The 26,825-nt window shown below is 38.9% G+C and overlaps 1 protein-coding gene across 1 annotated transcript in view; it reads right to left on the reverse strand.

Annotated features, from left to right (window-relative positions):
* Window positions 1-25,211, reverse strand: part of DKK2 (dickkopf WNT signaling pathway inhibitor 2) — a 97,748-nt gene extending 72,537 nt beyond the window's left edge. The window contains exon 1 of the mRNA XM_037137951.2: window positions 24,311-25,211. Within this exon, the coding sequence (XP_036993846.1) occupies window positions 24,311-24,532 (222 nt within the window). The 5' untranslated portion in view covers window positions 24,533-25,211. The remainder of the gene's footprint in view (window positions 1-24,310) is intronic.
* Window positions 25,212-26,825: the final 1,614 nt, after the last annotated feature.

Consider the following 26,825-nt stretch of genomic DNA (forward strand, 5'->3'; position numbering starts at 1 on the left):
AGTGAAAAAAGATGCAATATTTCAGTATGAGTAGGAATGGGGAGTGAGAAGTAATACTGACCAAAAATATTCAGAATAGCAACAATTATGAGAGTAAATACAGGGTACTACTGAAACACTTCGGACATCTAGGAATCTTATTTTGTCTTAAACTCAATAAGGCCTGAAGGATAAGTAAGAGTTATCCAAGTAAAATGGTAAAATGTGTAATGGGAAAAGGAAAAATGTACTAGGCAAAGATCAGCAGTCTTGTAAGTCAAGGACATCCAAGTCCTGTTAAAGCAATTAGATTTTATCTTACCATCGGATCTGCAATTTTGAAAGTTTACCCTAGCCACAATTTAGAAGAGCAAGGAAAAGGGCCAAAGTTCCTTTAGTGTTTCATATATAAAACAATAACTTACATATACGCACATGCAAATTGAACCTCCTCTAGATGTCAAATTATTTAGTGTCTAATTAGGCTCATATTGTTTCCAAGTCAAATAAAATTACTTCAATGGTAGACTTGATACTTTACTATGCAGAAATTTTCAAATGTAGAAATATGAAGACTGAATATAATCAAAATTGGACTATATAAAGTAAATATCAGTTAATTACTCTACAATCAGGAATATTTGAATATTTGTAATATCTTTTCATAAACTGCCAAATAATAGAGAATTTTGTTTTTTCAAATCTGGTAAATAATTGAAAACAAATATCAAATAAAAGGTTATCAAAATGGAATGAAGTATGTCTTCTCAACAACTGAAAGGCTCTCATATACTTACATTTTTAATATGAAGGAATTAAAGATAATCTTCTAAAAGATCAGTTGAAAAGGTTGGCCATCTACTGTCTTCAAATATACAAAAACTTCCCATTAACTTCAGAACTAGAAAACTGCCACTTGTCCTTCCTTGACTAATGCTTATTCAGTAATGTTTTGAGGACTGATGGATTCAAAAATAAAATAAAAATAGTGGAATTTAAAAGTAATGTTGCAGCTGAGGAAGGGCCTGGGCTAATCTTCACTGGTGAGAATCAGAACCACTGAGAGTCAGGAGACAGTGTGGGCCTGGAAAGAAGCACAGGAGAATCTAAAGCATGCCCTGTATTGATGAAGTATCACTACACACAAAAAGCTGAAAAGGCCATGGAAGTGCTGGAAATCACAAATGGGACGATAAAAGAGAGAAGATGAGTTCTTATTTTAAATATATATATACTAATTATTGCACAAGACTGGTAGAAGTTTGCAGCTGGCAGGGGTACAGCAAATGAAAAATGAAATTTTATTTCAGAATACATTTATGAAATCATGCTTCAACAAGGGAACTTGCAGCTGGGGGGGAGGATGAAGGAACAGCAATATTTCTCAAGTAAGTCACTTCAAACATGCAGCCCTCACTCTGACACAGCAATAGGAGGGACGTTCTTGAATCAATATCAAAGTGGAGTAAGGCAATTTGTTACGCAAAAAGCAATTTTTGGCTCCTTGGCTAACAGATATTTTTCTTTAAATGAGTACTTACTAACTAGTTTCTAAATCTCTAATTCTGGGGGAATTCTTCTGGAATTACAGGGAATAAGAATTTGGCTGCAGGTGAAGGTTTCTCAATTCCTCAAATTTGTGCTTCAAAGGATTTTATTTGCCTCTAAGGATCCTAAAGTATTTTACCATCTGTGAAATGCACCAACACTTTATGGAAATAACTAAGATGCTTTTAACACGAAAAACAAGAAAACCCTCTCCCCCCAAAACTGTTTTCCTCTGTTTACGTGATTTTATTTACGTACAATAAGGCTGCCTTCCCACAAAGTTAGGAAAGGAATAGTGAAACAACGTCCATACTCACAGTGTGCGCTTTGAGTTGGACTACAGCCATAGTTCTTCGTTAAAAAGCTATCAACTTAAAACTATAAAACATCCAATGATTTCCTTCAAAATAAAAGATTAACCTTTTATGAATACAGCGAAACATGAGAGTGGGTAGGCAATAAATATAATAATTTTATTCTTTTTTTCTAAATTGAAATAATCTACTAAGTATACTTCAGTGCCTTTACATAATCTTTCACTCTTATAAATTTAAGTTAAATCCAATATTTAGTTTAAGCATCCCTTCTGAGAGAGGACAGGGGCATTTGCCTTTTCTCTGTATTCCCAGTTATAGCCCGACATTTATCCCACAGAAAATTCTCAGTAAATGTTGTTTAAGGGACAAATAAGGAGTTCAATCTTAGTAAGAGGCTTTCAGTATGAAAAAGTAGACCAGGAAACTAAAACGAATGGATCAAGTCACCTTCCTACTTCTGCTGGTAAGTTCTGGAATTCCTGAAACTTTTCTATTGCCTTTGCTTCTCAGCACTGGAAGACCAAGAATTTGCACAAGAAAACTGTTCTCTGAGTTGAGTCTAAGGACCCTAGTAAGTCTTAGGAACTATTGAGGGAACCAAAAGGCTTTTGTGTATGTTTGTTGTATCTGTCCATAATGACCATTTCAGAAGTTAAAACTTAAAAACATATTTCTTAGTTAATTTTTTACATTTTTGAAAATCTCTTTCAACTTGACTTAGTAGAAGACAATTGGATTCTCTTATCTGCTTCTGTATTTAATTTCTTGAGGTATGTTATTTTGGTTGAAATAAAGAAAATCTGATTTCATACAGACATGTAGTTTGAAAGGGAAGGAGTATTTTAATAGCTTTTTCACATATTTGTGAATATTTTTTTAATTACCACACCAAAACTTGACAAATGGTGGTTTCTTAAAAAGGTCAGTTGCAATATAGAATTCGAAACCATGCCAATGAATCTTTCATATGGCATTACATTAAGATTCTTTGGTTTCAACATCATCCATTGACTATTTAGAAAATGTTGGTTCATAGAGTTATGGAGACCTTGAAAGTTCAAATCTTATCATGGCAACAAATATCACAAAATGTTTTCCTTGAACTTATAGTCTCATTTTGCTCATTTCTAAGAAAATACTTGAAAAATACTTACTAAGCCTGAATATCCACAGCTTGCTTTTCAACTATTCTTTCAGGGGAAAAAACTATTTCTAAAAAAAAAAATTGTAACTATATTCTCTTACATATAAATCTGCTTTATACACAACTCTCCCTAATACTGCTGACAACATATGACCTGTAAAAACTACTTTTAGAGCAAAAACGCTTTTCAGAGGATGTGCTTAGAGATACTTACATCTCTCTTGTCTCTCATTTGCAGTTGTCTCCACATGGAAGATGTATACATTATACAAAGATTCTCAAATCTTTTCTTTACTTTTTTATTTCTAAAAAACCTAAGTATATTAGATACATGCAAAATATGTTTTTGTGTTAAGGTATGTAACACAATTACGACCCCAGCATCCAACCCAAGAACTATAACAATATTAATAACTTACCTCTAGTTAGTATACTTCCCATAGACCCAGCCCTCTGACTCCCATCAAAATCAACACTATCCTCAATATTATTTATACTTATTTTTCTTTCCACCACAAACTATTTCATTTCAAAACTTTATTCATGCTCATTTATAGCTAGTTTATTTATTTATTTCCATTGTTCTATCACTTTCCATTGTATTAATCTACCATAACTTATAGATGCATTCTCTCATCAATGAACTGTTTTTTAATATTAATAACAGTATTGCTATAGCCTTTTAAATACATATCTTCTGGCATACACGGACAAACATTTCCCTGGGTGATACAGGAGCAAAGTTGCTACATCACAGAATATATGAATTTTTAGAGTTATATTTACCAGTAGTTATAGCAACTAGTCTCCCATGAACAATATGTTAGAGCTTTACATATTCTCCTGCACATTAGGTATTATTAACTTCTTAATTTTTGATTATCCAGTATGTATACAAATTAAGATGTCAGTATCTTAATTTGCATTCTTTTTACTATGAATAAGTTTGAGGCTCTATCCAAATATTTATTGACTATTTTATTACTGTTCCGTCAAATGCATGTTCATGTGTTTTCCCAATTTTATTAGATTATCTCCCTTTTAATTCCTCTTTAATTTATAGGAATTTGTTAAATATTCTGGACAATAATCTATAGTCCCACAGGCGTTGGGATTGCTATATGCACTGCCCACTTACTGAGCTGCATTCTACTTTCTTTATAGTGTCATTTTGTAGGCCCATAGTATTACCTTTATCAAAAATTTTTTTTCCTTTTGGTTAGTGTCTTGCTTTAAAATCCCTGCTTATGCAACACTTTAAAGATATTTACTATATTTTCTTCTAAATATTTATTCTTCTTATTTATAAGTACTGGTCCATTTGGAATTGATTGGTGTATATAGTAAGGTAATGTTATAATATCAATTTTTCTACACGGATATTTAATTTTTCCAGCATCAGTTTTTATTTTTTTAATTCAATTATTTATTTATTTATATTTAGACACTTGTTTTTTTTCCTTTTTTAACTTTTTTAAAATTATTGTTCAAGTACAGTTGTCTCCATTCAACAAAACACACAAGCAAGAAAATATAACCAGGGCCCCGGCTGGTGCCGCTCAGTGGATTGAGCACAGGCCTGTGAACCAGAGGATTGTGGCTTGATTCCCAGTCAGGGCCAGGTCCCCAATAGGGGGCACATGAGAGGCAACCATACACTGATGTTTCTCACCTTCTCTCCTTCCCTTCCCCTCTAAAGATAAATAAATTTTAAAAAAGAAAGAAAATATAACCAGAGACATTGAAATCAAGAACAAACTGACAGTAATCAGAGGGGAGTGGGGAGGGGGATAATGGGAGTGGTGGGGGAAAAATGGGCCCAGCATGAGTTGTTAAATGGTTCCTCTTTCTCTCTCTCTTTTTTAATCCTCACCTGACAATATTTTTTATTGCTTTTAGAGACAGAAGATGGGAGAGATAAAGGGAGAGAAACATCAGTGTGAGAGAAGCATTGATCTGTTGTCCTCCGGACATGCGCTGTGCAAGGATCACATGCACCCCAACCAGAGACGGAACCCACAAACCAGGTATGTGCCCTGACTAGAATTGAACTCCTAACCTTACAGTAATGGGATGACACTCCAACCAACTGAATTACACTGGGAAGGGCCCTCTGTCTTTTAATGACCTATGGTTCAATCTATACCTAGGCTCTCTAGTCTCTGTCATTGGTTAATTTGTCAATACCATAGTATCAACTAATACAGCTCTGTATTTTTCATCTCTCTTAAGACACAGATACTAAGTTCTATAAATGGGATTAGAAAATAACCTGAGCTCCCAGCCAAGATGGAAGTGTAGGAGGAAACACATTGCCTCTACACACAACCAAAAGAAGGACAACAAATTTAAAAACCAAAAATAACAAGAACTGACAGAAAATCAAACTGTATGGAAGTCCCACAACCAACAAGTTAAAGAAGAAACATTCATTCAGACTGGTAGGAAGAGCAGAAGACAGGTAGCTGGAGTGGAGAGGACTTCCAGTAAGGGGTGGCTGGAGGACTGAGTGGGCCCACATTTACATGCAGATAAACCAGGAGGAACAATGGGAGAATGAGACAGACTGCACAATCCAAAGTTCCAATGAGGGGAAATAAAGCCTTAAAACCTCTGGCTGTGAAAATCTGTAGGGGTTGCGGCAGCAGGAGAAAGTACCACCTTCACAGGAGGGTTTGTTGGAGAGACCCACAGGGTCCTAAAGTGTACACAAAACTATCTACCTGGAAATCAGCACCAGAAGGGCCAATTTGCTTGTGGGTAGAGGGAGAAGTGACTGAGAGCTGAGCAAGCAGCATTGTTCCCTTTAAGACCCCTTCCTCACAGGCAAGCAACCTGGGTTGCCCCAACCTGGCAAATACCTAAAGCTCTGCCCCTCGCAATGTAACAGGCTCACTAAGAAAAAAATATATATGGCCTAAATGAAAGAACAGAGTAAAGCTCCAGAAAAAATACAACTAAGTGATGAAGAGAGAGCAAACCCAACAGATATAGAGTTCAAACCACTGGTAATCAGGATGCTCACAGAAATGGTTGAGTATAGTCACAAAATAGAGGAAAAGTGAAGGCTATGAAAAGTGAAATAAAGAAAAATATATAGGGAACCAACAGAGATGGGAATGAAACCAGGACTCAAATCAACAGTGTGTACCAGAAGTTCCAAACATTCAACCAGAACAGAATGAAGAAACAAGAATTCAAAAAAATTAGCAGAGGTTTAAGAACCTCCAGTACAACTCTAAATATTCCAACATCAAAATCATAGCAGTGCCAGAAGGAGAAGAGGAAGAGCAAGAAATTGAAAACATCATGAAAGAGAACTTCCCCAATCTGGCAAAGAAAATAGACTTTCAGAAAGTCCAGGAAGCTCAGAGAGTCCCAAACAACTTGGACCCGAGGAAGCACACACCAAGGCACATCAAAATTATATTACCCAAGATTAAAGATAAGGAGAAACTCTTAAAAGCAGCAAGAGAAAAGGAGATAGTTACCTACAAAGGAGTTCCCATAAGACTACCAGCTAATTTCTCAAAAGAAACCTTATAGGCAAAAATGGGCTAGAAAGAAGTATTCAAAGTCATGGAAAGGCAGGGAGCTACATCCAAGATGACTCTATCAAGCAAAGCTCTCATTTAGAATGGAAGGGCAGATAAAGTGCTTCTCAGATAAGGTCAAGTTAAAGGAGTTCATATCACCAAGCCCTTATTATATGGAATATTAAAGGGACTCATCTAAGAAAAAGAAGATAATCAAAAATATGAACACTAAAATAAGAACAAACTCACAATTATCAACAACTGAACCTAAAACACACACACACACACACACAAACCTAAGCAAACTACTAGAACAGGAACAGAATCACAGAAATGGAGATCTCATGGAGGGTTATCATCGGGGAGGGGAGGGAGCATGGGGAGAAAGTATGGGGAATAAGAAGCATAAATGGTAGGTACAAAATAAACAGGGGAGGTTAACAATAGTGTAGGAGATGAAGAAGGCAACAAACTTACACATAAGACCCATGGACTAAGGGGAGTGGAATGCTGGTGGGAAGCAGGTGCAGGGTGGAGGGGAATAAAAAGGAGAAAAATGGGACAAATGTAATAGCATAATCAATAACTATATTTTAAAAATTTAAATGAATAAAATTTAAAAGGTCTATTTTGGGAAAAATATAACCCAAAATTTAGGCAAAAGATGATACTTTTCATTGTTAAAATGAAACATCATGTTCTTTAAATGTCAATGTACCAGTGTGACAGATAGTTATATGAGTCATTTTAAAACAGAAAATTTTAATACAATAAAAATTGGGACTTTAACTAATGGTGTGATAACAATATCATGACACCTCTCATGTGATGGCGTTTTCCCAAGACCTACCCAACAAATAAAGCTTGCTTTTTAGAGTCAGATTAGAGCAAGGTTATTTGAAAGTCCGAGTTAGAGGAGCTGTCACATCTCAGTGTAAGACCATTAGAGAATGTCATGGCCAAGCAAAAGATTATTCTCCTTATCATCTTAGCATCTAACACTATCTATATGCACACCATGACAGAGAAAAACAAAAAAAATTGTAGGCATCAAGAAAACACAGCATATAAGCCACTTGATAGGTTCTGACATTGTCTAGTCACTAAAGGAAATGATTGAGGAATCCAGCTTACTAGCAAAGAGCAGGATTTACAAAGTGTCTTTGTTTTTATGGTGTATGACACTTGTATGATTTTTCCTGCCCTGGCAATAGCAGACTTGATGATAGAACTGGTTCCCAGAATCCTAATTTTTTTAATGTTCTACATGTATATAGATAAACACCTCCTAAACTATAGAATAAATATGTTTCTCATATTTGTATGAAGTAATTTTCTTAGAAGGTCTGCTCTTCCCTATCCATATCTTGTTCAGTATGATTTAAATTCCTAAGTCATTTTTCTGTGAGCTCCTATTACCTCATACCTTGGTAGAGATGTCTGTTTTGGTTTATAGATATGTTTTAAAGATAGGGCTAAGGGGCTAAGATGGGATGAATGGGAATATGAGGGAAGAGAAAAGTTATAGATAAATTCAAGGTTTGGGGTTGAGCAATTATGAAAAATAATTTATTATCAAGTAAGATATAGAAATCCATGGATAAGCCGACTTAGAAAAGGGAAAAGTTTTGATATGGTAAGCAAGAAATCTCTATCAGTGGAAATGTTAGGTACACACTTGGATATTATTTTGAAGTTCAAGGAAGAGATTTTGCCTTGAAGTATAAATAAATAGGAAAATCATTGGCATACAGTGGCATTTAAATCCACAAGACCATTAAATCACAAAGGGAATAACTACAAATGGTAAGAATTAAACATCATACTGACAGCAGACCAGGTTTTTTGTTCGAGAAAAAATCAAATTAGTATGTCATCATTTATTGTAAGAAATAAATTATGTTATTTGTTGGGCATTTCTATTTCCCTAAGTACTTAATTTTATAATCTGTTCTGTAATGTAGTCTAGATTCAGTATCAAACTAATCATTCTAGGAAATAAATTCTTCACTTTTTAAAAATAAGAATATCTTCTCTATATTATATCATTCCTTTCCAATCAATGGCAATGGTCCAATATCTTAAAACAGTGGCATAAAATCACTTCTGGGTAACAAAGTTTTAGTTCCCTCCGGAGTCGAGTAATCATTCATGTGTCCAAAGGCAAAGCCAGTCAATTGTAGGGAATAATTAAGTGAAGATGACTAGCTTCTAGTAAATGAGACACAATTTTCAAAGTCATGATGTGAAATAGCGAGAAAGACAGACAAGACAAGAACACAACCTAAAACTCTAAGTTTGACATGATCTACTTCTATCACTATTTCCATTAATGTTTTTCCTAGCTGGCCATACTCATTATAAGCAATTGTTAGAGGCAGCTGTTACTAAGCTGGGAAAAAATGAAAACATTTAAAATATTGTTTTTTTAGAAAAAATAAAACTTAAAAACATCTGGACTTTGCACTGAGAAATATTTTTGGTGAGACTGAAATGATTATGAAAAATATTATGCAGAAGAAACAGCAACTAAATTTCTTGTTTGCTGCCTGCATTTGAAATCTCCTTTTACTTTCACAGTAGTTTTTGTCAAACGCTGTGAAAAGTTTAATAAATGTATCTCGTTTTCTCAGTTTTTAAATCCTTGAATGTTGCTTAACATGGGAACGTGGTTGCCCAGTATTTGCCAATGATGAGAAAAGCCACCCACTTTATGTTCGATTTTCAGCCTTGTTTATTACAGCATTTTCCCCAGCTGAGGGACTTTCCCACCCTTCTCAGAAATACCAAAGTTCAGAGAGGTGAAGGGAGGAGACATGGATGACAAAAGATAATATAAAAGAGGAAATCAAAACCAAAAAGTTGGCTCAGACTAGGAGGACAAACTGTGTACTCTTTGGGTCCGAGCTAAATATGAGTTAGAGGGTTACGTTATCGCCCTGGTCAGAGCTGTTGTTAAGCCAGTATATTTGTTGTTACTGGAAAAAATAGCATAGCCAAGTCACACTTCCCAGTGGAGGAAAGTGTGGTGTCAGAATTTCAAGAAGGTCCAAATCAGGACACCTGTGTGCCAGATAGGCCCAGCTGCGCATGTGGGCTGGCCCGTACTGCAGGACACCATCTGCTCCACACACCAAGTGCCAGTTTCTTTGCTGAAGATGGGTTTGAAGAATGGGACTCTTTAGAGAAAGTTCACAGCTCAGCTGTGACATCCTTAGCCTTTTTCATATTTTAAAATAAACAATTTTTGGAAGAAGGGATTAAAAGCTTATGTCTGAAAGATGACAAGTAGGGTACATTGCTAGCTCCAGAAGAATTGCCTCAGAAGTTCTCCTTCAGATCAGCATTTGGCTTTTCATTCTGGTGACGGATGAAGTATGACTGTAACTCTCAGAAAATTCCAGGTGTTAAGCATGTGCACATTCCAAAAATGCTCTATGTTCCTGTCACCGGGTTTGGAATTATCAGACCAGCAAGGGAATATCTCTCTTCCTTAGTCTCTCTAAAACGGAATGAGACTTTTGGCCTACACCTTGACTCCCTGATCATTAATGAAAATCTGGTCAGAATAAACAGGATGAACAATCCAGAATCTATTGAACAATTAGTACTAATTGCTTTTTTCTTGCTGCACTAAAACTGACATTTAGAAGACCCTAAACTCTCATTTTGTTTGTGATTTTGTGGGCTGAATACCCCACAACCATCTTTAAGTCCTTGTTTAGCAAGGTTTCCTTTTTGGAATGATCAGATACTTATAATGTTTATTTTTTTCATTCAGTGGATATCTATGGTTACTCCCCTTGAAGATCATGGTAACTTTAGTATCTTCATCAGACAGGGGAAGATAAGGACTTCAATACTGTGCCTAGAGTGTACAGGCACGGCCCTGCCAAGTTGCTAAACTCCTGTAACAAAACACAATAAAAACCCAGGATAGGGAAAACAATTTCATTCAATTTTGTTTTAGATCAGTAACAAAAAACTTAGATTTTATAATATACCTATAGTTGCAATATTACCCTGAAAGTACAGTAACTCTAACAATGATTTCACAAATCACATTCAATAGATCCCAACTGATCAAGATCATAACATTCACCTTAATTCATTGAACAAAAAATTCATAATCTTAATGCAAGAATATAGACTGATTTGAGAAATTATTCACATTTCAGATTAAATACCACTGATCATTCTTCTTTCTCAGTGCATGTAACGCCTGCTCCAGTAAAACATGCTCATCCACCCCTGTATAATGGAAAATATCTTGCACAAGCAATGAAGTACATAAAAGAATACTCAGATACCTTTGCTAGACTGAAGTCTCAGTGATGTGTTATCTTTCCCATTCTTTTTTTTTTACTTAAGATAATTATTTTTATTCTTCCACCCTCTACCATCTGTCTTTAGCAACCTCCAATTTGTTCTCTGTATGTGTAAGTTTGTTGTCTGTATGTATGTTTGTTTTTTATAAGAGTCCACATATAAGAGAGATTATATGGTCATATGGCATTTGTCTTTTTGTCTGACTTATTCCACTTAGCATAATGCCATTGAAGTCCTTCCATGTCATGGCAAATGGCAAGATGTCATTGTTGGTTATGATGCAATTATACACAAACACACACACACCCCCATATATATAGTCTTGGCTATTGTAAATAATGCTGCAGTGGACATGTAGGTGCATACATCTTTTGAAGTAGTGCTTTTATTTCCTTTGAATAAATACCCAGAAGTGGAATTGCTGGATCATGTGATAGTTCTAGTCTTCAGTTTTTGAGGAGACTCAATACTGTTTTCTGTAGCGGCTGCACCAATTTTCATTCCCGCCAATAATACCTAAAGGTTCGCTTTTCTCTACAGCCTCAATAACGCTTCTTATTTCTTGTCTTTTTTCTAATAGCCATGCTAACAGGTGTGAGGTTTTATCTCTCTGTGGTTTTGATTTACATTTCCCTGATATTAATAATGTTGAGCATATTTCAACATTATTTGCTCAATAATGTTGAGCAAATAATGTTGGCCATTGTTATGATGGCCTGATGACCTGGTGACTTTCTGAATTTCATTCACTTTCACATATTTTAAAAAAAATCAAGTGGTCTCCCCATCATCTCCGAGTCTGAAGGCGAGCCATCATGGGACCACAGATACCAAATGCTGAGCTAGCTCATAGTGCATATGGCCATAGTGTAGCATCTTTCTTCTTGCCTGCCTGCTTCTTTCAACATTTGCTATGCTCTGCATATGACAGAAGCTCACAGCATATTGAGAAAATTGAGTGAGGTAACACAAAGTTCTCAACAGAAAGTAGGTTCTGAAAAACTGTCAGTTGCCCCATCTTTTAGAAACAAGACACTCTCTATTGCCCAGTATCCAACCACACTAATGCTGGCTGTAGTACTGCTTTGAGTGTGCTGAAAATGGGTGGTGCTATCAGGTTCGATATCAGACTGCATTGTCCATGCCTGGACAACGACTATGATTTGGAAGTTGGCCTCTTTAGCCAGCTTGATTTTGTGTTTATCAAGTAGCTATTGGTTGTGCTCTTCCTTCTTTTTCATACTTCTTATCTGAAGAATATCACTCCTTCCAATCCTTACATTAAATCTTACTATGATCGCTGGTGAATGAATGGAGCTTCATTGAGTTCGAAGTTCTTAAATGGATTTACATTATTTACATCATCAGCATAATGGCCACTATGAACAGACATGCTCTTGACCATTTATGGAGACAGTCTTACTCTTCCAGGTCAACTTGACTTTCCAGCAAAGGAGCTTCATTGAGTTTGCAGCTCTTAACTGGATTTAAATTACTGTCTGTTGCTTTGGCAACTCTGCCTTGACTCCCTAAAGTATTTTAAATTTGAGATACCCTAAGGTATCTGAAATTTGCCCTTGAAATTTCAGAACATTTTGGTCTCGACCATTAGAGCATTCTCTTCAGTTAGTCTCTCACTTCTTGAAAAAACAGAATTACTGTTGAGATTGGACTCCACTCTTCTTTACTGATGTTTACTAAGAACCAGAATTATATTTTTGTCTTAATTCATTAAGTGCCAGGCCATCAAATATAATTATTCTGTTGTGTTGAAAGCTTGTGTTTTCTAACAAGACATCAGAGTACACACTCCAATCCAATTTGTCCTTAGGCACTGGGTCGACCAGGGCACAAGACCTGAGTGGTCAGCGAGCTTCAACAGTGAGAACCAACAGAGATGGGAATTCAGCTACAATGTGCTACAGCCAGTGGGGCCAAGATCCTTTGGAAATGCAGTTTCAAGATTTTTCTTGTTAGAAAGCCATTTCCTTCTGACAGTGTTGGGGAGATAGCAGGACGGCAAACAGGCAAACAAGGAAATTTACAAGAATTTCCAAAGAGCTTTTTGGAAGCATTGTATTAATTTGAGCAATTGCAACAACATGTTTACTGAGTTAAGCAGTTTAGCATTTTCTCTGAAATTTTAATTGGATATGTTTGCATTTTAAAAAATAACCTTTGACAGACTTCTTTTTTTTTTTGCCTCAGTCCATGAATTTATCTAATAAGTGGCAGTTAAAATGTGTCACCAGACTGATCTCTAGGGAATTATACTGTGTATGACTTGTTCCTGCCTCTTCTTTCAGAACAAGAGTGGGTTTTGGGTGGGGAGCTTACTGCTGGCTTGCACTCAGCAACTGCTTCCTGAACACTATGAATCTCTGAGAAATAGTAACCATATTACACTAATTTTGACCAGGTTCCTCAAATGGAGAAGACCTCATTACAAAATAATATTACATACCTTTTTAAAAAATTTAAGACTATAAACCCAACTAAAGGTTTTCGCCGTAAAGTCCTCACCACCATTGAAAGGTTCATAATCGAAACCTCAGTACTGATTTAGTGACTGAGAAAATCTTTTGGAACATTTTGGAAATGTTTCCAAAAATACCCCCTTTTTTTTACACCCTCATCTTCCGTGGGATATTGGTTTACGGAAATAACACAGCCACTCAGAGCCAAGTATTTTGAAAGTGGAATGTGAACATGTATAACATTGTTTATGGCCATAAAGTTATTGTCTAAATCAAATAAACATATAAACTATTTCTAAAATTAGTTTCAAAAAAGTTCTAAATGGTAGTATCAAACAAATGAGTTGTCTGTGGGTCCCAATATTGAAAAATAATGTTAAAGTGTGTTTGTTTAAAATAATCTGTGGCATCATTTTGAGTTGCATCTTTATCAAATTTCTGTCTTCCGTGTACGCCAGCACGCATTCTACCCCTTTGCCCTGCCTGGCGCTCGTCCATCTCACAAGCACACCCCTCACCAGTCAATCCTGAGGTCACCAGACCCCCACCCTCCTGCTAGTGCAGCTTTGTTATTTCTTACCATATTTCTAATCCCTTGTACATCTACCTCTTCCCACGAATGTTTCTTTAGTGTGTTGTAAATGTTCGGAGTAGGTTTCCTCAGGAAAGAGTAGGGCTTTTACAAAAAAAAAATGTTTAATATATTTCTTCTAAAACATTGGGGAAAAACGGGCAGATGGCACCTCTTTACATCATCAGCATAGTGTCCACCGTGAACAGACATGCTCTTGACTATTTATGGAGGCAGTCTTACTCTTCCAGGTCAACTCGACTTTCCAGCAAGGGAACCAGAGTCTAATCCATGAAGAATGACAAAAATAAATAGCTTACATTTTTTTGTTAAGAAGGAAGAGTTTTTATGCCAGGTTGATTCCTAGCTTTGTTATATACATGTTTTGCTTACAGCAGAAAGCAGAATGTTCCCATTCTTACCCTAATTAAAACTAAGATGATAAGCTAAGAGATGCAATGCAAATGTCCATCCTTAGAAATTTTTCTAAAAAGGAAACCTTATCAAATTGCTAGCTCTAATATTGTATTGGAAATGGAGCACGAACTGGGCAATTTCTAGGTGCTTCTGTTAACCTTAAAATTCTAACTGGATTTCACAAGAAGAGAACATTTGTTTTTATAGCTACATAAACCAAGGACCCAGCATATGTATCTATAAGCAATTCTATTATTTTTGCTGTAATAATAGAATCTAATACACCTAAGAAGTAAGTAAGCAATGAGCAAGTTCACTGACTTACCTTAAAGAATTCAATAGCATAAGAATTAGAAAACATGCCAATAACAAGTTTCTAGCTAGTTTCTCTGGCCTCTGGTCTATCTGAGGGGCAGCACAGCCTAGTGATCAAATAAACAGACTCAGTAAGACTATCGGGCTTTACATCCCAACTTTGCCACTCGCTAGCTGTGTAGCCCCAAGAATAAAGTGCAAAGAAATAAGACACTTGATGACATTGATAGCACATTGAGAAATTTAGATTTTGTGCTCTAGAAATGTACATAAAGTGGAGAAGAGCCTGATCAGATTTTTACTTTAGAAAAGTGCCTGGCTGATGTAGTGTGGACAATGGTTTGTAAAGTACAAAACTCTTAAAATAGTGTAATAGTCTCTCAGAACACAATAATAGTGTGTGTCAAAGCAATGACAACTAGGATGACAATAAAGCAGCTAAAGAGATAAAAATTAATGATGGAATCCTATAGATTAGAGAAATACTGAACACTTGGTTGTCTGATTCCTGACAATTTGAAGTTACAGATAAAAGTCTTGATTTATTATAGGAAGAGTTTTTTTTTTTTTGATGTTTGTTTCTGGAATAAACTTCCAAAAGAATGGAGCAAGCGAAAGAGCTTGGAAGTTTCATCAAGCTAAAGACAGATATCTGCATGGGTGAAATGATTCCAACAAAGGAAATAATATCAGCAAAGAAGAGAAAATGGAACAAAAAGAAAAAAGGGCTGAAGAGAGAATGAGAAGTGCCCAGGTTCATGGGTAAAAGGTTATGGAGGAATCAGCGGGAAAATAAAAGAGGAATGAACCCTAGTGGAAAAGGGAAATATATAATATTACAGAAGCAAAAAGATATATAATGTATAAAAGATAGACAACAAAGTACAGAGGGTGTTTACTGGGAAAAAAAGACTTTGAATTTCAACAGACGAGTTAGCAAAATGCCCCTTGAGCCAAATTTCAAAGGGTTAAGATGAAGTAGAGCTAGATTGAGCAAATGAAGACTCTTATTTGAATGTGAACTGTCATTTCAATTGGTTTCCAATGACAGCTTTCCCCCCACCTCCACATTTGGAGGAAGCTTGTTTTTACTTCATTATTAGATAGAAACATTTACCGACAAATTGTTTCCAACATGCTAAATTTATCACACACTTCGATGAGATGACTTTCACTCTCAATTCAACACTCTTAATGTATTTCCAAATTACCTGAATCATAAGAAACAAAAACTTCAAATTTTAAAAAAAGACAGTGAAGAGAATGAAATGGGAATAATGATCCCGTATTTCTGAGTGCCGCTAGTAGGACAGCTGAAACCCAAAGAGAGCTGTAAACCTTCCAAATTCTCAGCAAGCTCTCTGGGCCCCAGGCGCTGCGCACAGCGTGGAGAAGCCTGCCTTCGCAGAGGCTAGCTTACTTCGGAGAATATCAGATTAATGCTGTTGGCAGCGGACTCCAAATGCTCTTCCATCGTTGGGTTCCCGTGCTTAAATAACGAACATTGCAGTGGTTGTTAGGACCTCTGCTTACCATGATTATATTTTTAATGTCTGACGCGCCCTTGCTTCTGTGTAGTTTCACCAATGACTCAATTATACATTATTTCGCTTACTTTTTACAAGACAACTGTGACTTAACATCCCTCTTATTGTTAACATGCAAGATGAGAAACGTGACAGTATGCCTGTGTGTGTGTGTGTGTTTTGTTTTATTTTGCTTTACAATTCTTGGCCTTAGTGCCATTGAGTTCATTTGTTCCTTCATGAACATGACATGCACTAGTTTAACTACTCCTGCCCACCTGGGTCGGGGAGAAGAAGCACCCACTTTCTGCTCTGCGTTCCTGCACTTGACCTTACTGATTTCTGTGATGGTTGTACTAACAAAGGGATTCAGCACAATAACTACGTGCACTTTCCTCCTCCTCCCTGTCATCCCGTATCATTACTAGTACAGCTGCTGTTGTTGTTATCTTATTTCAGCAACTTAAAAATAAAAAGAACCAGAATTAAGTGACTTGTATCAAAGCCATTCCTGAGTGGTGAGCAGGAATGCAGGGCCTGTTATGAAATCAGTGTCGTGGAACTACCACAGACCGTGTGAAAGGCAGCTAGGAGCGGGTAAAGGTAAGGAGAAAGCAATAGTAGGCTCTAAACCTAGACAACTTTCCCTTTCTCACCAGTGGGTGAGGAATGTCTGCTGACCCAACCCCAAGCCACTGTAGAGAGGCCAGATAGAAGGCCCCAGCTTGTGGCTGGCACGCACCTAGTGGCACACAGGTGTAGGGAGAGGGGTATGAGGAGCGGGCGGTGGTTGCCATGAGAAGAGAATAGCATTTATCCAACAACATTCTCTTCCGCTTGGGCAACGCTATAATTTATCAGAAAGAGTAGAAGAAAGAAAGGAGGGGTGTGTATTGGCTTTGATGACCCCGAAGAATTGCTGGCAGGGAGGCAGCCAGAAATGAAAACGATGTACTGCTCTGGTGTCTGCCTTTGTATCCATGAAGTGCTAACATACTTTGGCTGCTCAGAGTAGAGGCAGTTGGCAGCAACAGAGGGCTTGGGGTTTGCTATGGTTTTTAATGAACCTATAGTTATAACCATCTCATTAGAAAATATAGCCCTGGCTGCTGTGGCTCAGTGGATTGAGTACTGGCCTGCGAACCAAAGGGCTGCAGGTTCAATTCCCAGTCAGGGCACAAGCCTCCACTGTGGGCCAGATACCCAGTTGGGGGGTGGGTGTGAGAGGCGACCACACATTGATGTTTCTCTCCCTTTCCTTCTCCTTCCCTTCTTTCTAAAAATAAATAAATAAGTAAACAAATAAATAAATAATCTTAAAAAAAGAAAATATAAGAGGGAAGAATAAAATGAAGTTCCTCTGGAGTCCAGAATAACTTCGGCAAATTGTAGCAGCTACCCTGGTAGCTGAGTATACAGCCTCTGACATTATGTTGCACTGGTTTTATTTTGACTTTCTCTGCTTACTACTTTGTGATTTGCAAAAATTGCATAACCTCTCTGTGCCTCAGGAGAATTAGTGTTTTAGTATTCATATAACATTCCATCACTTATAAAACTAAGGATGATACGAGGCCTTGCTTCAAAGGCCTGCAGAGAGAATCAAGAGTTAATGTAAATACAGCATTCAGGGCATTAGCACAGGGCAAATATTCAATGGAACCTCCTACTGTAATATAAAGTGTGCTCTAACTACTTCCAAGCCATTTGAAGAAAATAGTATTCTGAAAATCACTCTTCCCTTTCAGTCCCCAGAAGAGAAAACATTCTCATTTCACATGATAAAGCATCATATGGAGAACTAACATCTTAAGGTTGGTTAAGTACACCACTTGAAGAAGTCACTCCCCTTAACTGTGATGCTTTGGTTTATTTCAGGACTTACTCATTCATGGATTTTGTTTGTTTTAGACAGGTTGGAGCATTTAAAATGTCATAATATTATGAAACAAGTAAATGTAAGATATTCTATGTACCAAGTTTTAATACATAAATAGAATCAACCAGTGGAACTAGACACTCTAATATATTAAAAAGGATATCTGATGTACATTTGTCCTTTTGACTTGACTATGGAAGAGAGATAAATAACTTTTTTAAAAAATGTATTACTTTTGTGTTTTGCTCGTTTTATTTCTAAATTTATTATTTGGACCACACTGATAAACTGAAGTAGTAGTAAGGTCTCCAAAATATAATGTTATATAGGTTCAGTGGTTGTGGAATGTGTTAGAATAATAATTTTCTGTTTTCAGAGCTACATAAGTGAATTACGTGAAGTCACTCTGCCTTAACGGCTTCTCTGATTCAGCTGACACTCACAAAGTTCAGAACTGAGGTGATGAGCTCTCCGTAAGGACTTCTGATTAGATGTGATATTGTGCCCTTCATTCCTTGATCTGAACCCAAAGAAGTGGGCAGTGACCCAAAGTTGTTAGTGTGGGAGACCCACTGGGAAGTCACTATTGAAAATATTTGGATGGTGACTTTTCTTCCTGTGGACAGATGTTTCTATCAAAAAAAAAGCAAACAACTAGAACAAGAACAGAACCACAGAAATGGAGATGGCATGGAGGGTTATCAGTGGGGGAGTGGGAATGGGAGAGGGGGGAAAAGGTACAGAGAATAAGTAGCATAGATGGCAGGTAGAATATAGTCAGGGGGGAGAGCAAGAGTAGTATGAGAAATGTAGAAGCTAAAGAACTTATAAGCATAACCCATGGACATGAACTAAAGGGGGGGAATGTGGGTGGGGTGTGTACAGGGTAGAAGGGAGTGAAGGGGGGAAATGGGACAACTGTAATAGCATAATCAATAAAATATATTAAAAAACAAAAACAAAACAAAAAAGTTCATATTGTACATAAGCTGACCTCTTATTTGGGACACTGGTTTATATTTGCTCTAAAAATATCCAACAATTAGACAATACTATGTCACTCTTCTTTAGCTCCCAGCAAGAGAAGATGGGGGAGAAAGAGAAAATTAACTTCTGCTTGCCTTAAATAGTAATACTAAAATTTTGTTTTTCATTCCATATTTAATTTTTCTGTGTAACCTCAAAGCAATTCTAAACCATGCAAAAGTTATCTATTATTTATTATGTAGTTTGTTTCCTTTATCATTTTACTTGGGAATTTAAAAAACATGACCCAGTAAGACGCACAGGCAGACACAGAGTCACCTAAATCTTTTCAATCGTCAGTTAAATAACTAAGAGCAGCTTTATCTGATTTTTGTAGATGAGGAGAAGTAATAGAGGTATAATGAAGTACACTGCCTTGAAAGGGCCATAAGGGAGTCACAGACAGAAAAAAATTGTAATGTATTTTGATGTTACATCAATCCCAAGAAATAAATTCAGAAGAGACTTTGTCTAAAATGTTAGATATACTAAGTATTATAAAAGGCTTCTACAACTTAACAGTATTTTAATATACATTTCAAATGATTGTACAGGAAAAAAAGAAAGTCGCAATATTCTCCTAGAACAGAATAGCTTTCTATCATATTCCTTTCTCAACTTTAAAAATCTATAATGCTTGAAACCTCCTGAGCCGAAGCCTATTTCAGAGGGGAGCAATGCAGAAGACTATGGTAGGGTCAAAGTCACAGCTGGAGTGAGTTTAAGTAGCTTTGTCCCTCGCTCTCTCTAGACTAACACAAAAATAAAATGATGGATGCTCATACCCAGATTAGCGTTGAAATACTTTTCTTGCTTTTCATGAGGTAACCTTCCACTTGTATCCACTATCATCAATGCTGTATTATTTGCAGCAAAAGGAAAGAAATTTTAATGTAGGTTGTTTCAAAATCTTTTTCTTTTGGAAAATTTCATTTTAAAAATGATTTACTTTCCCAATTTCTTTTAATGCCTATTGACGTCCTGAGGAGATGGCAGATATTTACTCTCCAGCAAGGGAAACTGGGCTGGGGTTAAAAAAATCATGGATCGTTTCATAAAATGAGGAGATCACCTACAGAAAAAAGAGTGTATAGTTTATTCCAGCAAGCAATTTCATGCGTGTTTGTGCATGCAAATTGATACAACATTTTTATTGCAAAATGTGATCTAAAAATATTAATGCATTCTAACCAACTCCCTCAAGCTTTTGTTTCAATGTATTTCAAGCATTCTTTTTTCACAACATAACTTCATCCAAATCACTGTCCTGCAAACATCCAAGTTACATTAGGAAATTCTGGAAGCTGAATTTATGTTAAACCAACTTCAGCTTCTTTTTAGAGACGCATATCAGGAAGCTTATCTACCTTTAAAATGTAATTATTTTCCATAATTTTTTTCAAAACTTTAAAAAATATTTTAAAATTCTATAGCATTACATTCAAATTAATTAATCCGCTTGCCTGAAGAGACAAAGCAAGGAGTAAGGACTAAAAAAAGTAATTACAAACATAAATCAAAAAAGACTTCTATTCCCCCCCAAATATCATTGAGTACCACAAAGGTAAAGTGATTTTATAAACTGATTTTTCTAAAATTAATCTTTCAGACAGCTCGTAAAAGTTGATACCTCAAGCCCCAGAGGCGATGTTGAGCAAAAGTGTACTTAATCAGAATATATTTAATCGTATGATTAGAAGATTTTGTCTAAAATTGCCTTCGATTTAGAAAATTAGCAATTGTCTCTTTAGAGCTTGAAGTATATAAATATTGACACACCTATATGTTAGTAACAATCCTACAATCCAATTTATTTCATGTATACATATATTCACTATATCATTAAACTCATTAGCAATAGATACAAACAGAAAGTCAAATTAAAACACTAAGGTGAATAATTTAGCAAAAACATTTTTGTTACTTTTGTACCAATCCCCAGAATATTACTATATTCAATTTTCTGTGTCAGTTTCTGTTATAACTTTCAATTGTATCTTTGAAAGCAAACCTCAAAAGAACTGTATAACACCTTTGGAAAACTGTTTTTTTCTCTGAAAGCCCATCCCTGAAATTCAAAGGCACATTTTCAAGGAGTGACTTACGAATAATGCACCTTACCTATAACAAGTAGGATTCCTATAAATAAGGGGAAGTGGAGGAGGATATAAGGAGTATAAATGGGGTTGGAATTAGACTTGACGTAGGGTGGTGAACGTACAATACAGTGTATAGATTATTTGTTGTAGAATTGTGCACCTGAAACTTGTATAATTTTATTAACCAGTGTCACACCAACAAAGTAAAAAAAAAAAAGAATGTTTCTCCGAATGAAATCAAGCTACGGTAAATGGAGAAAACCTTGGGTCCTATCAAATCTCATTTTCAGTTTTGCAGATTAATAAATTCTTAAAACTTTTTGATAATTTCTTCTTCAATGGAAATAACATTTTTATTTAAATTTTCTATTCTGTAAGTAAATCAGAAAAAAACTACATAGACAATTTTCACTACAGAACAGAAAACCAAGGCGTGTCTAATGCGCCTACTTGACATTGCACCCGACAGCTCCTTGTTCCTGCATCTCTGAATGCATGCATTTCAACATCATCAGTCCAAGATGGGGAAAGGTGGGAAATTAAACTCGTTAGGTCTCAGGATGACACCATACAATGCACCAAATTTGATCAGTTGACATTTTACTTCCAGTCTTCTCAGTCATTCATGTTCTTCTATTATGATAAACAAAAATTTTACTTAGCTATGTTTCGATTCTAGTTTCTCTCCATAAAAGGAAATGACATCTTCCCTTTTGAAAAGCCTTTTCTAATTTTCATTCCCTTACTGAAAATAAGAGTATTAAGAATTTCGGTGACTATATAACTAGTAAAAAAAGAAGATAAAAAGGCCCATAAATATTCAAAGAAGACAGATGTTTCTGTTTGTTTCTTCACAACCGTACACATTTGAGATCACACACCAAACAAGTGAGCAGCCAGAATATATAAGACACTCCTCGCTATTGTCCTGCAGTTCAACTCAATGTTCTATTTTACATGTTACCATTTTCTCTAATGTGTTCATATTTTCTCACAAACCCAATAACAAATTTTAAGGATCTAATATTGCAGTTTAATAAATATAAGAAATTACATTCTGTAGAATGACTAAGTTACAGAGGGCATATGAGAAACTCAACTAAAAATCAACTCCCTTTTTAAATAAATAAATAAATCTTCAGTTCAATAAAAATTTTCAAATTGAGTTGCAATCTCTTTAAGAAGCAAAAGTAGACATGGTAACATGAACAGGCATTTAATACATATTTATGTACAAACTATATTATTAAAAAAGGTCCTGGGGTGCACCCCTCAGAACAGTCCAGGCAACCCCATGGCTAGTGACAGTGCTGATGTAACTGACGATTTAACTGAGGAGCATCAGGTGTTGGGGCTCAGCCGTGACAGAAACAGAAAGTCCTCTACAGAAACTCACAGCCTCTGCATATATTGGAATCAAAAGAAACCTCAAAAAAACATCGGGTCCATCCCTCTGTCCCTGGCTGAACTAAATATTAAGCTCTTTTCAGCAGCTGATAAGATGGAATTGGAAGTCAGCTGCATTAGAGATATGTCTGATGTGTCTAATTTGTATTGTGAGCATCCTTTCTTTGCAAACTATGCCCTGTCTCATGACGGACTAATAACAGAATGTTGAATTCGTTCCAGTTGAAAATGTCAGGGTGTTTCTGAAGGAAGAGAATAAGGATAGTGGTCATGTATGTGTGGAGATATGTGGCATGTGTGAGAATGTGCAAAGGATATGTATGTGTGTATTATGTATGCATATGTGTAGTTTATTTCCCTCAAGACCTTTAAAAAACCCTGTGATTACAGAGTTGTACTCCATTGAGAGGATAGCTGAAATGTTTGACATCTCAAAGTCCAGGAAGCCTTCTGGAACTGCAAAACCAGCAAAAATGTCCTTTGACAGGGCCGTAGGGGCCAAGCGCGGGCCAAGGGTTCCCTGGCTGCCCATCCGGGACTGGCCCAAGCTGTCAACCTTCACCCCAGGCTTGCCCTGGGGTCAAGGTCAGTGGAGGATACTGGGAGTGCACAGAGCCTGTGCAGTTGGCTACTTTGATGCAACAAGGAACCCAGGGAACGGTGGGGGCAATGAGCTGCCTTCCTTCATGGGTTGACAGCTCTGCCTTTCGCGAAGTGTGTTTGCTGTTTGGCAAATTGGCTTTCGGTTTTGGCTTCCTACTAAAGGAGCGGAAGGAGGAGCTGTCGCGGTTGGAAGTGCCCACACGGCCCCCTCTCCTGGCCACTCACTGTGCGCCAACCACAGCTGGTGCAGTGTATGCACGCTCCTGTCTTTGCGTATGTCTGTTTGTCTAACTGTTTACATGTGACTGTCAATCCATCTGTCTGTCAGACAGGGACACAGAAACTCCGGCGGAAAGTTCCCTCTGGCAAAAATGCCTCCGGGTTTTCCTTGCTATGTCGCTGGTCGACCGCATCTATGATGCTGTCATTGTCACTTCGTTACTTCGCTTCCTCTCGGGTGATTTATTTACAGTTCTACAGCAGTGAGAAATGCGCGCTTATTCAAGCTCTCTGTCTGTGACCTTACTTCTTTGAACAGAACATAGCGTTGTGAGGAAAGGCAAACCTGAAAAGGGGTAAGCGTCCGTGACCTTTAAATTGTAAAACGTAATAATGATGAAGAGCCCAGAGCCCAGACTTAGTTGGGATTGGACTCCCGCTCTGACATTCAAGCTAGCTGTACACCTTTGGCAAAAAGCTGCTACTCCGTGCCTCAGTTTCTCCGTTTGCTGAATATAGTACCAGCGCCTAGCTCATAGAGTTGTGAAGATTAAATGTATGTAAAACTCTTGCAACACTGCCAATTGTTATGTGTTAAACATTAACAACATCCTCAGCATCGCAGTGTTAAATTTAGAGGCGGACCACCGGCACGCACTAGATCTCGGTACATGCCCATTCCCCAAAGGAAAGGTGAGACAAAACTCTAACCCCTCCGCTCCACGCCCTCCGGCTCCAGCAGCCACCCCGCCACCTCCTCCCTCGCAGACTTGCTCCGGGACCCCCTTCCCCGTCCTGGTGCGCGCCGCACCTGCGGGCGCTTTCCGAAGACCAAGTGGCGCAAAGGGACACAGCGCTCTCCGGAGCGCTCCTTCCCCCCTCTCCTGCCAGAGGAGGGTATTGGGGGTGTTTTCCTACCTGCCCCAGGTTTTTGCCCTTCTTACTGCCGCCGAAAGCCAGTCCTTGGTATGTGCCCGCAGATCGGTTGGCGGCCTGTAAAGGCGTCTCCCCGCCCAGAGAGGACTTGATGGAGTTGAGTTTGGCCCGCGAACTGCTGAGCTGTGAGCTCTCCACCATCAGCACCGCGGCCAGTAGGAGCAGGCAACGGGACGAGTCCTTGCCCCGCATCGACGCGGCCATCTCCCGGCGAGGGGTCCCCGGGGAGGCGCAAAGCCCGACGGATGCTGATGCAAAGGGAGGAAGGACCCCGACGCGGGGCCACTCACTCGGGCCGCGGCGGCTCGCAGGCAGTTCCCCCAACCCGACTTGGCTGTGGGGCCCGGCACTGTGTGAACTCAGTCTCACGCCTCGAACCAGGAGCGAGCGCGACCCGAGCGAGACCCACTTTCTCCACCGGGAAGGAAGTTCTGTAGTAACTGGAAGCAATCAGAGGCGAGACGCCTTCTGGCCAAGGAGGCGTGACCCGAGGTGCAAGAAGGCAGCTCCACGGACAGAACCGCTTCTGCCGTTCCTTGCTCCGCACCTCCCCGGGCAGTCCGGTCCTCGTCTTAGTTCCTCGGGAACTAAGTTCCTACGCTTTCGGCCTCCGCTGCTTTTCTTTCCTCTTTCCTTCCCTACCCTTTCTGTCTCAACCTTTGCAAGACTCAAGTCCTCCTTTTCAGCGTCAGCGGGCGCTACAATGCGAGACCAGGAACCGCCCCCAGACACGACCCTGCAGGTCTGAGACAAGCACAGGTCCCCCCACGAGAACGCGTGCAGTCCTCCAAAGCCTGGTTCCCCGGTTCACACCGGGCAGCCAAACGCTGCGGGGGACGCCGCGGTGCCCCGGAGCTGTCCTGAGCTCCGCGCGGTCTCCCGCTCTGTGTCTGCTCTCTCACCGCTACCCCCTTTGCTTTTTATAGCTTCCATAGTGTTTTTTTTTTTCCTCCGCCCCCAATTCAAGAGTGACAAAGAGTGGAAGCGCTTCTCTCACCCGGCATGTTCCCGCCCTCGTCTTCTCCTTCCCCCTGCGGCTTCCACTCCAGGTTCTCCCTCTCCCCGCCTCCATCCTCCGTCACCCCACAATGGAGAAAATGGGATTCACCCCCAGAGGAGCACAAGGGCTCCTAATTTCTAACAGCAGCTCCAGAGGGTGGAAGCACCCGTGGAAACAGGAGTGAAAATGCGTAAGTGGAGAGGGGCTAATTACCACCGCGCCTGGGCAGCGCCAGCACCCTTCCTTAGGTTCCCAGCGCGGCTTCCTTCCCGGACTCCGAGAGGAGCGAGGGGAAAGCCCTGCAGAAGACGCGCGTGTGGGCGTTAATACTGTGATCTGCGAACGCTCAGGTTGGGTTTCCGTCGGTCTGTGCCTCCCAGTGACAAAGGAGGCTGGCGCTGTGTGGGCGCGCCTGCGGGGTGCCCAGCTGAGCCGGAGGGGGGCTTTGGAACCCTGGAGAAGTAAACCAGAGAAGGGTTGGAAAAAATGGTTCTAATTCTCTCTCCTGGAAACGTTTAGGACTTTCTAGTCGAGATATTCTCCACCCTTCAGCCCTCCACCCTACCATACATGCGACCTTTGTCCATGTCTCTGAGGGGCTGGGAGGAATGAGGGTGCTCCCAAGGTTTGAACCTCACAGCTCCACCGGGCACCTTAGCCCACCGGAGAGTAATGAACGGGGGCGGGGGAGGGGGCTTACAGTGCGTCCTTCCTCGGCTCCCAGCCCCTAAGAATTACGTGGGAAACCTTTCCTGCCGCACCCAGCGCAGCTCCTCAGGTGGAGTTTGTGGCTGCGGAGGTCCAACCAGGCTCCAAGAAGCGCTGGGGTGAGCGAGCGCTCGGGCGCTTGGGGGCGCCAGTAGCAGCGGCTGGACCAGGCGCGGAAGAACTACAACAGGCAAGTTGTCCTGGCAACAGCCTGCAGATGCCAGCCAAGGCTTCCAAGGCAAAGCAGGGGATTGTTAGAAAGCTGTGGCATTTCCCCTTCTCCGCCGGCCTTTAAAGCCTGCGAGCAGAGAAAGCGAGGCAGTGCGGCCCAACTTGGCGGTTAACTGCTAGGGATGGAGGTTTTTCTCTCCAGTTGCACGCTGAAACTTTCGTACCTGGGTCCCTTCGCTTTCACACCTGATCCTGGCACACACCTCGTACAGGAGTGTGATTTCATCATGTGTCTAACTGGGAACACTAGTGGCTCTTTTTCTTTTTCCCCTAAAAGGGCCAAGTTCAAAGTGTGAATTTATTGTCTGGGTTCTTCCCAACAGCACCAGTTTTGCATATTTCTCTGTCCCAATCTGAGTCTGTCCGCCATAGAATTTTTTATACTCAGAAAGTTTGTTTGTTTATTTTTTAATACACAGTCAAAGGGGGATTAAAACTTTAGATGCCCTCCAGCATATGTTCTTATCTTTGGATTGCCTTGTGCTTCCCTATGGTAAGATTTTCACATTAAAAAATTTCTTACTACTTTTTAAAAATATGCTCAGGAATGGGTTTTTT

The sequence above is a fragment of the Artibeus jamaicensis genome, unplaced genomic scaffold (assembly GCF_021234435.1).
Source record: "Artibeus jamaicensis isolate MK-2021 breed Jamaican fruit bat unplaced genomic scaffold, CSHL_Jam_final scaffold_3222, whole genome shotgun sequence".
Classification (NCBI taxonomy): Eukaryota; Metazoa; Chordata; class Mammalia; order Chiroptera; family Phyllostomidae; genus Artibeus; species Artibeus jamaicensis.